Source organism: Pogoniulus pusillus, chromosome 6, assembly GCF_015220805.1.
Source record: "Pogoniulus pusillus isolate bPogPus1 chromosome 6, bPogPus1.pri, whole genome shotgun sequence".
Classification (NCBI taxonomy): Eukaryota; Metazoa; Chordata; class Aves; order Piciformes; family Lybiidae; genus Pogoniulus; species Pogoniulus pusillus.
The window spans coordinates 24,010,668-24,022,952 of NC_087269.1; the positions used below are offsets into that span (position 1 = coordinate 24,010,668).

A 12,285-nucleotide genomic window follows, 5' to 3' on the forward strand; every position below is an offset into this window, starting at 1 on the left:
AGGGGCTGGTAGGGGATGTGGTGGTTGGAAGCTGCCTGGGGTCCAGTGACCATGAAATTAAAGAGCTTTCAATATATAGAGAAACCAGGAGGGGCATCAACAGAACCTCCACACTGGACTTCCAAAGGGCAGACTTCAGCCTATTCGAGGAACTAACTCAGAAAGTTCCTTGGGAAAGAGCCCTTAAAAACAAAGGGGTGCAGGGAGGTTGGACCTACTTCAAGAAAGAACTCCTGAAGGCACAGGAGCAGCTGTGCCATTGAGCTGGAAGATGAGACGACGAGGGAGGCAGCCAGGCTGGATGGGCAGGGAACTGCTGAAGGGATTAAAGATTAAAAAGAGAGCATATCACCTTTGGAAAGGAGGGGAGGTGTCCCAGGAAAAGTTGAAGGAAGTTGCTAGGTCTTCTAGGAAAAAACTTAGAGAGGCAAAAGCCCATTTGGAGCTTAGGCTGGCCATGGCTGTCAAGGAAAATAAAAAATGTTTCTTTAAATATATGAATGGCAAGAGAAGGGCCAAGGACAACCTCCAGTCCTTATTGGATAGAGAGGGGAATATAGTGACAAAGGATGAGGAAAAGGCAGAGGTGCTTAACACCTTCTTTGCCTCAATCTTCAATAGTGGGACAGGTTGTCTCCAGGACATTTATCACAGTATCACAGTATCACCAAGGTTGGAAGAGACCTCACAGATCATCAAGTCCAACCCTTCACCACAGTGCCCAAGGCTAGACCATGGCACCAAGTGCCACATCCAACCTTGCCTTGAACTGCCCCATGGTCGTTGACTCCACCACCTCCCCAGGCAGCCCATTCCAGTGTCCAATGACTCTCTCAGTGAAGAACTTTCTCCTCACCTCGAGCCTAAATGTCCCCTGGCGCAGCCTGAGGCTGTGTCCTCTCGTTCTGGAGCTGGCCACCTGAGAGAAGAGAGCAACCTCCTCCTGGCCACAACCACCCTTCAGGTAGTTGTAGACAGCAATAAGGTCACCCCTGAGCCTCCTCTTCTCCAGGCTAAACAATCCCAGCTCCCTCAGCCTCTCCTTGTAGGGCTTGTGCTCGAGGCCTCTCACCAGCCTCGTCGCCCTTCTCTGGACACGCTCAAGCATCTCAGTGTCCTTCCTAAACTGGGGGGCCCAGAACTGAACGCAGTACTCGAGGTGTGGTCTAACCAGTGCAGAGTACAGGGGCAGAATGACCTCCCTGCTCCTGCTGACCACACCATTCCTGATGCAGGCCAGGATGCCACTGGCTCTCTTGGCCACCTGGGCACACTGCTGGCTCATGTTCAGGCGGGTATCAATCAGCACCCCCAGATCCCTCTCTGTCTGGCTGCTCTCCAGCCACTCCGACCCCAGCCTGTATCTCTGCATGGGGTTGTTGTGGCCAAAGTGCAGCACCCTGCACTTGGAGCTATTGAACCCCATCCCATTGGCCTCTGCCCATCTGTCCAGGCGGTCAAGGTCCCACTGCAGAGCCCTTCTGCCCTCCAACTCAGTCACATCTGCCCCCAGCTTAGTGTCATCTGCAAACTTGCTGATGACTGACTCGATGCCCTCATCCAGATCATCTATGAAGATGTTAAAGAGGATGGGGCCCAGCACTGATCCCTGAGGGACACCACTAGTGACAGCCGCCAGATGGATGTGGCACCATTCACCACCATTCTCTGGGTCCGGCCCTCCAGCCAGTTCCTAACCCAGCACAGAGTGTTACCATCCAAGCCACGGGCTGACAGCTTAGCCAGCAGTTTGCTGTGGGGGACAGTGTCAAAGGCCTTGCTGAAGTCCAGATAGACCACATCCACAGGCCTCCCCACATCCACCAAGCGGGTCACCTGATCATAGAAGGAGATCAGGTTAGAAAGGCAGGATCTGCCCTTCCTAAACCCATTATCAACAGTCCTGGCTCACTGGAGAGGTCCCCAAAGACTGGAAGCTGCCAATGTGATACCCATCCACAAGAAGGGTCATAAGGAGGAGCCTGAAAACTACAGACCTGTCAGCCTGACCTCAGTGCCAGGCAAGGTGATGGAACAGGTCATCTGGAATGCCATCACAAAGCACCTACAGGATGGCCAAGGGATCAGGCCCAGCCAGCATGGGTTTAGGAAGGGCAGGTCCTGTCTCACCAACCTGATCTCCTTTTATGATCAGGTTCCCTGCCTGGTGAATGTGGGGAAGCCTTCGGCACTGTCTGCCACAAGAAGCTCCTAGCCAAGCTGGCAGCTCATGGCTCGGACAGATTCACTCTCTGCTGGGTCAGGAACTGGCTGGAAGGCTGGGCCCAGAGAGTGGTGGCGAATGGTGTCACATCCAGTTGGCAGCCAGTCCCTAGTGGTGTTCCCCAAGGATCAGTGCTGGGCCCAGTCCTGCTCAATATCTTTATTGATGATCTGGATGAGGGCATTGAGTCCAGCATCAGTGAGTTTGCAGATGACACCAAGCTAGGAGCAGGTGTTGATCTGTTGGAAGGGCAGAGAGCCCTGCAGAGGGACCTGGACAGGCTGGATGGGTGGGCAGACGCCAATGGGATGAATTTGAACAAGGCCAAGTGCAGGGTTCTGCACTTTGGCCACAACAACCCCAAGCAGCACTACAGGCTGGGGACAGAGTGGCTGGAGAGCAGTCAGGAAGAAAGGGACCTGGGGGTGCTGGTGGATAGTAGGCTGAAGATGAGCCAGCAGTGTGCCCAGGTGGCCAAGAGAGCCAATGGCATCCTGGCCTGTATCAAGAACAGTGTGGCCTGCAGGACAAGGGAGGTTACTCTTCCCCTGTACTCAGCACTGGTCAGGCCACACCTTGAGTGCTGTGTCCAGTTCTGGGCCCCTCAATTCAAGAGAGATGTTGAGGTGCTGGAAGGTGTCCAGAGAAGGGCCACAAGGCTGGTGAAGGGCCTGGAACACAAGGCCTATGAGGAGAGGCTGAGGGAGCTGGGGGTGTTTAGCCTGGAGGAGACTCAGGGGTGACCTCATTGCTGTCTACAACTACCTGAAGGGAGGCTGTAGCCAGGTGGGGGGTGGCCTCTTCTGCCAGGCAACCAGCAACAGAACAAGGGCACACAGTCTCAAGTTGTGCCTGGGAAGGTATAGGCTGGATGTAAGGAGGAAGTTGTTGGTAGAGAGAGTGATTGGCATTGGAATGGGCTGCCCAGGGAGGTGGTGGAGTCACCATCCCTGGAGGTATTCAAGATAAGACTGGATGAGGCACTTAGTGCCATGGTCTGGTTGACTGGCTAGGGCTGGGTGTTAGGTTGGTCTGGATGATCTTGGAGGTCTCTTCCAACCTGGTTGATTCTATGATTCTATATGATTCTTTGAAAGGAGCCTCAAAAGATCATCCAGACCAAACCCCTGCCAGAGCAGGATCACCCAGGGCAGGGCACACAAGAACACATCCAAGTAGGTTTGGAATGTCTCCAGAGAAGGAGACTTCACAACCTCTCTGTGTGGCCTGCTCCAGGCCTCCAGCGTCCCCACAGTGAGACAAAGCTTTTCCTTGCGTTGTGCTCTAGCTTGCCCCCATTGCCCCTTGTCAGGTGATGCAGCATGTGTACCCGGAGAGACCTCAGTTTGAAGTTCAGCATCTGAAGGGGGTCCAGGATCCAAAGATGGTCCAAGATCCGAGCTACACCAGCTTCAGCAAAGTGCCTGAGTGGGTCTCTCTGTAGTGGAAACCACTGGAGGTTGCTGCCACTGAGGAGCAGAGCAGTATCCAAGCACGGAAATACTTCCTGCTGTGTTTACTAATATTTGGTGCTCCTCTCTGGATGCTTTCCAAACGGGAATTCAACCACAGGCTTCGGCCACTTCCTGTCCGCATCCTCCCCACCCTCTGCTCCTGCACCCAGGGGAAAATTAGGGCTGGGAAGAGGGAATAGGATTGCTATTTTCATCGTGCAGAATGGGTGTTAAAAACGCTGGGATGGACTCTGCCTGGAGGGGCAGCGAGAGCACTAGAGACAGCTCTCTTTGTGCAGCAGTCCCTGGTGCTCCCACACCTGACAGTGTCCAGGTGGCCAGGAGGGCACAGACAGGCTTTGTTTGCCCAGCCTCTTAGGCCACCTAAGCCACTTTAGACTGATTCTGAAAGGGAATTCGATAGGGTATGACAATTGTGTCTTTATGACAGGGATGTTTACAGCTGTCGTAACCTGTGAGGCAGGGAGAAGAAAGCCAGCACAGTTGGCAGCCACCCAAAGGTCAGCACAGCAGAGACGGCTACCCTATGACTGTCTCAGACTGTGGCACAGAATCACAGAGTGGGGTGGGTTGTGTTGGAAGGGACCTCAAAGACCATCTAGCCAACCCTATGCCATATTCAGGGATGCCTCCCACCAGCCCAGGTTGCTCAAGGTTTGTCCAACCTGGCCTTGAACACCTTCAGGGAGGAGGCATCCACAGACTCCCTGGGCAACCTGTGCCAGCATCACACAGAGTCACAGAATCACACAACTTTAGCGATTGGAAGAGACCTCACTGCTAAGAATTTTTTCCTCATCTCCACTCTCAATCTCCCCTCCTAAAGCTTCAATCTATTCTGTCTCATCCTGGCACTTCCAGCTCTTGACAAAAGTCCCTCCCCAGCTCTCCTGGAACCCCTTCACGTACTGGAAGGCTGCTCTAAGGTCTGCCTGGAGCCTTCTCTTCTCCAGCCTCAACAGTCCCAACTCTCCCAGCCTGTCCCCACAGAGAAGCTTCTCCAGCCTTCTCATCATCTCTGTGGCCTCCTCTGGAGCCTCTCCAGCAGCTACAGGCCCTTCTTGTGCTGTGAGCCCCAGAGCTGTTTGCAGTGCTGCAGGTGGGGTCTGAGCAGAGCAGAGCAGAGGAACAGAATCCCCTCCCTGTGCTGCTGCTCTCCCTGCTCTGGCTACTGCCAGCACACAGCTGGCTCTGGGCTGCCAGCCACCAGTGCTGGCTCCTGGGCAGTTGGTCACCAACTGACACCCCCAAAGGCCTTCTCCTCCAGCCTGCTGTCAGCCACTCCTCACCTGTCCTGCATTTGTGCTTGGCATTGCCCTGACCCAGCTGCAGGACCTGCACTTGGCCTTACTGACCTTCACGAGGTTGGCTTGGGCTCACCTCTGCAGCCTGTCCAAGCCCCTCTGGAGGGCATAGCTTCTCTCTAGCATGTCAGCTACACCACACAGCTTGATTCCCTTGGTTTCACTGTGTCTGAGTATGGCTGCTGGCAGCCTTGGACATGGCACACAGCAGGCAGCACTCCAGCATGGCCCCTGTGTGTGCCACCTGGCAGGACCTGGGCTGTAAAACACTGAGGTTCAGAGTTTTTCACCTCAGAATCTTGATGAAATGGCAGGAGGGACAGTTCAGATGCACAGCTTCTGCTCTGGGGTGAGTAGGTCCAGAGAGGCTCTCCTGCCCCTCTGCTCTGCCCTGCTGAGGCCACAGCTGGAATCTTGTGTCCACTTCTGGGCTCCTCAAGTCAAGAAGGATCTCAGGGAACTGCTTGACAGAGTCCAGCCCAGAGCCCCCAAGCTTCTGCAAGCAGTGGAACATCTCCTGCAAGGCCAGGCTGAGGGAGCTGGGGCTGGGAGCTGGCAGCAGAGGAGCCTGAGGGCTGCCCTCAGTGCTGTGCTGAAGATGTGCAGGGCAGTGTCAGGAGGACCATGCCACATTTCCCAAATACTCTGCACCAAAGCCTCTTTGGTCCCCGGCTGAGTTGAATTAGAAGCTCTGATACTATGCAGCAGTCTTTTCAGTGAGTGGGTAACGAGTGAGGTGTCATACAATCAATAATTGGCATCACAGAATAATTCTCTTGGTTGGGAAAGCCTTGTTCTAACTCTACCAAGGCTAGGGCTAAACTGTGGCCCTCAGCACCAAATCTCTGCCTCTTTTAAACACCTCCAGGGGTGTCAACTCAGAGACCTCTCTGGGCAGCCTGTGCCAGTGGCTGAGAAGCCTTTCAGGGAAGACGTTTTTTCTAATGTCCAACCTAACCCTCCCCTGGCACAACTTGAGGCCACTTCCTTTCATCTTGTTACTCGTTCTCTGGACCTGCTCCAGCCCCTCAATGTCCTTCTTGGAGCGAGGGCCTCTGATAAGAACAAAGGCACCATTGCCTCCTTATAGGGAAGTGCTGAGGTGGTTTGGGTGACTTGTGCTATCACCAGCTGTGAGAAAACCAGTATGGCTAAAGCAGGGACTCACAAACAACTGGAATGAGATTGTCATCAAATTGGAAAACAAATCTTTCAAAGTCATCTGCTTGTAGACCTCTTATGAGGGGACAAAGCCACAAGATAGGGGAGGACTTGGGAGTCTTGATGGACAGAAGGATGCCCAAGAGCCAGCAATGTGCCCTTGTGGCCAAGAAGGCCAAGGGCATCCTGAGGTGGATTAGAAGGGGAGTGGTGAGCAGGTCAAGTGAGGTTCTCCTGCCCCTCTGCTCTGCCCTGCTGAGGCCACAGCTGGAATCCTGTGACCACTTCTAGGCCACTCAGATCAAGGAGGACCTCAGGGAACTGCTTGAGAGAGTCCAGCCCAGAGCCCCCAAGCTGCTGCAAGCAGTGGAACATCTCCTGTGAGGCCAGGCTGAGGGAGCTGGGGCTGGGAGCTGGCAGCAGAGGAGCCTGAGGGCTGCCCTCAGTGCTGTGCTGAAGATGTGCAGGGCAGTGTCAGGAGGACCATGCCACATTTCCCAAATACTCTGCACCAAAGCCTCTTTGGTCCCCGGCTGAGTTGAATTAGAAGCTCTGATACTATGCAGCAGTCTTTTCAGTGAGTGGGTAACGAGTGAGGTGTCATACAATCAATAATTGGCATCACAGAATAATTCTCTTGGTTGGGAAAGCCTTTTAAGATCACCGAGTCCAACCCTTGTTCTAACTCTACCAAGGCTAGGGCTAAACTGTGGCCCTCAGCACCAAATCTCTGCCTCTTTTAAACACCTCCAGGGGTGTCAACTCAGAGACCTCTCTGGGCAGCCTGTGCCAGTGGCTGAGAAGCCTTTCAGGGAAGACGTTTTTTCTAATGTCCAACCTAACCCTCCCCTGGCACAACTTGAGGCCACTTCCTTTCATCTTGTTACTCGTTCTCTGGACCTGCTCCAGCCCCTCAATGTCCTTCTTGGAGCGAGGGCCTCTGATAAGAACAAAGGCACCATTGCCTCCTTATAGGGAAGTGCTGAGGTGGTTTGGGTGACTTGTGCTATCACCAGCTGTGAGAAAACCAGTATGGCTAAAGCAGGGACTCACAAACAACTGGAATGAGATTGTCATCAAATTGGAAAACAAATCTTTCAAAGTCATCTGCTTGTAGACCTCTTATGAGGGGACAAAGCCGCAAGATAGGGGAGGACTTGGGAGTCTTGATGGACAGAAGGATGCCCAAGAGCCAGCAATGTGCCCTTGTGGCCAAGAAGGCCAAGGGCATCCTGAGGTGGATTAGAAGGGGAGTGGTGAGCAGGTCAAGTGAGGTTCTCCTGCCCCTCTGCTCTGCCCTGCTGAGGCCACAGCTGGAATCCTGTGACCACTTCTAGGCCACTCAGATCAAGGAGGACCTCAGGGAACTGCTTGAGAGAGTCCAGCCCAGAGCCCCCAAGCTGCTGCAAGCAGTGGAACATCTCCTGTGAGGCCAGGCTGAGGGAGCTGGGGCTGGGAGCTGGCAGCAGAGGAGCCTGAGGGCTGCCCTCAGTGCTGTGCTGAAGATGTGCAGGGCAGTGTCAGGAGGACACAGCCAGGCTCTGTTCAGGGGTGGCCAAGGACAGCACAAGGGGCACCGGTGCCAGCGGGAGCAGGGGAGGTGCCCTGGGAACAGGAGGGGAAACTTTATCCCTGTGAGGGTGCCTGAGGCCTGGAGCAGGCTGCCCAGAGAGGTTGTGGAGTCTTCTTTTCTGGAGACATCCAAAGCCACTTGGATGTGTTCCTGTGTGCCCTGCCCTGGGTGACCCTGCTCTGGCAGGGGGGTTGGACTGGATGATCTCTGAAGGCCTCCTACCCTTTCCCACCCCTAATGTGCTGTGACTTTGTCACTGAGGTTTCAGGACTTTAGATTCATTAGCATGGGGCTGTGAGTAATTCTGAAACCCTCATCTCTGATGTGGAGCCAAATGGCACTGAGTGAATCTCCCAGAAGTCTGAGACCCTTCTCTGCTGGCAAAAGAAGCTGTGAACACCTTGCAGGCCACAGTTCTTTCTCTGCTTATTCAGCACTTTGGTGGTAGCAGCTTCTATCTCGTGGCTATTGCTCACTGCTTCAGTTCAGGAGCAATTGGATTGTGAGATGTCCTCTGGTTCTTGCACTCAGAGACATAAGAACATAGATTTTCTGAAGTACAACAGCTTCTTGCAGTTTCACATGAATCTGGGGGCTTTATTTTTCCACCCTTCTGCCTCTGAACTCTGGGCTCCATCATGAAAAGTTCAACTCAAACCAGGATGTGAAGCAGAACTTACTCCTGCACGTTGCCCTACACAGGGGAGCACCTCTTTGGCTTCCTGTGTCACAAGAACATGACAGTGGTTGTGTGTGCAAAGCCACTAAGCTCTGTATTGAACTTGGGCCAAAAATATGGGAAGGGAAACATCACCTGAGTGCTCTCACAGCTTTCTGGTACTTTGCCACTTGGGGATTTTATGAAATAGGCAATTTTCACTGAATGGGTTCAGTTGGAGGGGACTTTGTGGTGCCAGGATGAAGGACACTGGCTCTGAGCTGGAGATGAGGAAGAAATTGCTGAGAGTGAGGGTGGGAAGACATTGACACAGGTTGCCCAGGGAGGCTGTGTTTGGCCCCTCCCCGAGGTGTTCTCAGCCAGGCTGGATGAGGCCTTGAGCAAGCTGGGCTGGTGGGAGGTGTCCCTGCCCATGGCATGGGGTTGGAGCTGGATGGGCTTGGAGGTCCCTTCCAACCCAACCCATTCCAGGATTCTAAACATCCTCGTGTGTAGGACTCCTATTTTTCATCAGAAGCAGTTTGGTTGCTGTCCCTCAGACAGGTATAAACCTGTCAAGCATTAAATAACAGCCTGGGGAGATGAAGCCAGCATTGTACAGCTCACATGCTGAAGCAGATCTGTCCTTCTATCCCATATTGGACAGCAAGACATACATGGTAGCATCTCTGGGTTTAACCACTGTGCCTTGGTGCTTTTCTGGAAGGCTGACTGGGATGATGCTGAAGTTCAGCAAGTGGAAGCTGAAATGCCAATGTTTTCATTTCTTGGCTACGGCTCTGTGCTCAGGGAAAGGTACTCCCCTTCTAACCCACCCCAGGGTGCCCTTGACCTTCTTGGCCACAAGGGTCCATTGTTGGCTCTTGGGCATCCTTCTGTCCACCAGCACCCCCAGGTCCCTCTCCTCTGTCCCAAACCTCTACTGCTCCATGGAGTTGTTCTTCCCTAGCTGCCGCTCTGCCTTTGTCCTTGTTGGATTTCATTCCAATGCTCCCTGCCCAGCTCTGCAGCCTGCCTAGGTCTGCCTGAATGGCAGCAGAACCCGAGGTGTTCCCAGCCACTGCACTCAGTTTGGTGCTGGCAGTGCCCTTTGTGCCCTCATCCAGGTTCTTGATGAACAGATTGCACAGCACTGGTGCCAGTACTGGCCCCCGAGGGACATCACCAGACACAGGCCTCCAGCTAGACTCTGTCCCACTGACCACAGCTCTCTGACTTCTGTTCTTCAACCAGTTCAGCCCCACCTCACTGCCTGACCGCCCAGACCATACTGCCTCAGTTGAGCTCGAGGATGCAGTGGGAGAGAGTGTCAAATGCTTTGCTGAAATCAAATTAAACTACATCTGCTGCTCTGCCGTCATCCATCCACCTGGTTATGTCTTCCACCATCCACCACCAAGCTCCAGAAAAAATGCAACCTGGGTAAAACACCAATGCTGGAGTATGGAGCAAGAAGCAAAATGACAGAGAAGATGGGAACTGGTTGTAGCTCTTGCTGGAGAAGCACAAAATAGGAGGTTAATCATCTCACAACACATTGCTCTGTATCCATAATGATCACACCACAGTCACACAGATGTCTTCCACCCGACCCATTTGGTGAGGTGTCGAAGGCTGGCATCCCCCCAGGTGACAGGATTGGTTTGTGTGCCAAGCCTTTTTCCTTGGGTGCAGCTGGGCCTTTCCTTTGAAAGACAGCCAAGCCCTTCCCCTTAGCTGATGGCAGTGGCATCTCCAGTTGCAGCCTGAATCCAGTTTTGCTGGCAAAGTCTTGGTCAGACAAATTACCTTGCAATGGACCTCTACCATGTTCTTCCACCCTGAGCTGGAACAGAGAGTTAATACAGATCCACCACCAGTTGCTCCTTGTGCTTTTGCTTCTCTCCACTCACCCAAATGCCACATTCTCCTGTAACATCCAGAGCAGGTGAGATGTGAGATGGCACAAATGGATTTGGACCTGTGCCCACACGCCTGATGCTTGGATCCTCACTCTGAGCAGGCAGAGTTGCTGTCAACATTGGGTGGCATTTCCAGCTCTTGGTCTGACTTTTACTTCTTCTATGTTTTTCATGAAACTTGAGTCTTTTTTTCCTGTCTTTACAAAATCTGTGAATGCTTCATATGTGCAAGAGATAAAGATTCTTCATAACCATAACCACTAGATGCAATTTTTTACTTGTTCAATTGTTATAACTCTGCTCAGATGCTGTTTCTCTGTGTGCCCATGGAAACTGAGCCCACTCCTCCTTCCAGCCTCTCCAAGAATGGAAAGAATGCAAAGCAAGTGAACACAGCTCAGAATTTTTTTTGTCCTCACATTTATTTGTCCTGAGTCTAGCGGAAGGGAAATTGAGCTCTGATATTGACAGCAAGAGAGATCTAATAAAGGTGCTGAAGTGAACAATGCTTGAATATTTCCTTGATTAGCACTCAGATTTCTCTGCTCCTTCTCCTTTCAGCAAGCATTTGGTCCAAGAAACAGTTGTCTTATGTGGAAGGAGCCCTAAAATTCAAATTCAAGTGGAAGAAGAAATAAGAGTCAAAGAGCAAGACCTCTCTGTAAATTGAAGTCTTCTTTTGGCCAGGAGAAGATCCTCTCAATGCCGATCAATATCTAAAGAGCAGAGGGCAGGAGGCTGGGGCCAGGCTCTTGCCAGTGGTGCCCAGGGCCAGGCCAAGGGACAGTGGGCACAAAGTGGAAGCCAGGAGGTTCCATGTGAGCAGAAGGAGAAAGTAGATTGGTGTGAGGGTGATGGAAGCCAGCAGCAGGCTGCCCGGAGAGGTTGTGGATTCTCCTTGTCTGGAATACTTCCAAGCCCAGCTGGGCATTGTGGTGCTAGGTCAGCTGCTGTGGGTGCCCTGCTCTGGCAGGGGGTTGGTCTGGTTGATCTCCAGAAGTCCCTTCCAATCCCCATCATGCTGGGATTTGGTGGTTTTGTGTCTTTCTCTAGATTTCAGCTCTCAATATTTTGCAAGAGCTAAACCCATAGAAGCTAGGTAGGGTTCTTCAAAATTGTGTTCACAAAGATCCCACTGACCTCCAACTCAGAATGCATCAAGATATTTCCATCCACACCTCTCTCTTGCTGTCAGGAAGCTTTGAGCTGTTTCAAACCACCACAAAGGGGGGGAGGGTTTGAACTGAAAGAAGGAGACTGAGTGGAGAGAAGGGAGAAATGTTGGACACTGAGGGTAGGGAGAGCCTGGCCCAGGTTGCCCAGAGAGTTTGGAGCTGCCCCATGACTGGCACCATTGCAGGTCAGGTTGTCTGGGGCCGTGAGCAACCTGCTCCAGTTGGGGATGGCCCTGCTGAGTGCAGGGGGTTGGACTGGATCAGCTTTAAATGTCCCTTCCAACTCAAACCATTCTGTGATTCTGTATAGAGCCAACCTTAGAGCCGTGCTCCAAGGAAGCTTTAGGAAGGCAGAAAGGGTTGATTTTCATGCACCCTCAGCCAGGTCACTGGTGAACAGTTTGCATAGTCCTGGCTTCTTGCTTTTCTGATGCTGTGAGTGGAAAATCCATGTCTTTGATTGCTGAAAGGAGAGCTTCTTCCAAAGAGCTCACAGAGATCACAGGACACGTCTGGACATCTCTGGGGCACAGCCCTCATGTGCTGCAGCCCAGGTAGATGATAGAACATCCCTGCTTTCAGGCAGAAGAGGAGTGGATCCCACAAGACATGACCATTGGGAGGTGCTTGCACTGCTGTGCATTGTTTCCCCTAGCAGGATATCTGCATAATGCCACTTGGAAGAGATACTTTTGGAGGGGCCACTCTGAGTCAGAAGCAAGGACTCAACTTTTCATCTTGTTTATCTCACTTCAATTTGTTACCAGTATTATCTCCTCTGGGGACCATTTAG

The 12,285-nt window shown here is 52.6% G+C and overlaps 1 protein-coding gene across 5 annotated transcripts in view; it reads left to right on the top strand.

Moving 5' to 3' along the window:
- Window positions 1-10,812, top strand: part of RNLS (renalase, FAD dependent amine oxidase) — a 154,961-nt gene extending 144,149 nt beyond the window's left edge. For all 5 annotated transcript variants that reach the window (XM_064144985.1, XM_064144988.1, XM_064144984.1 and 2 more), the window contains one exon: window positions 9,650-10,812. In XM_064144985.1, coding sequence (XP_064001055.1) covers window positions 9,650-9,880 — 231 coding nt within the window. In that variant the 3' untranslated portion in view covers window positions 9,881-10,812. The remainder of the gene's footprint in view (window positions 1-9,649) is intronic.
- Window positions 10,813-12,285: the final 1,473 nt, after the last annotated feature.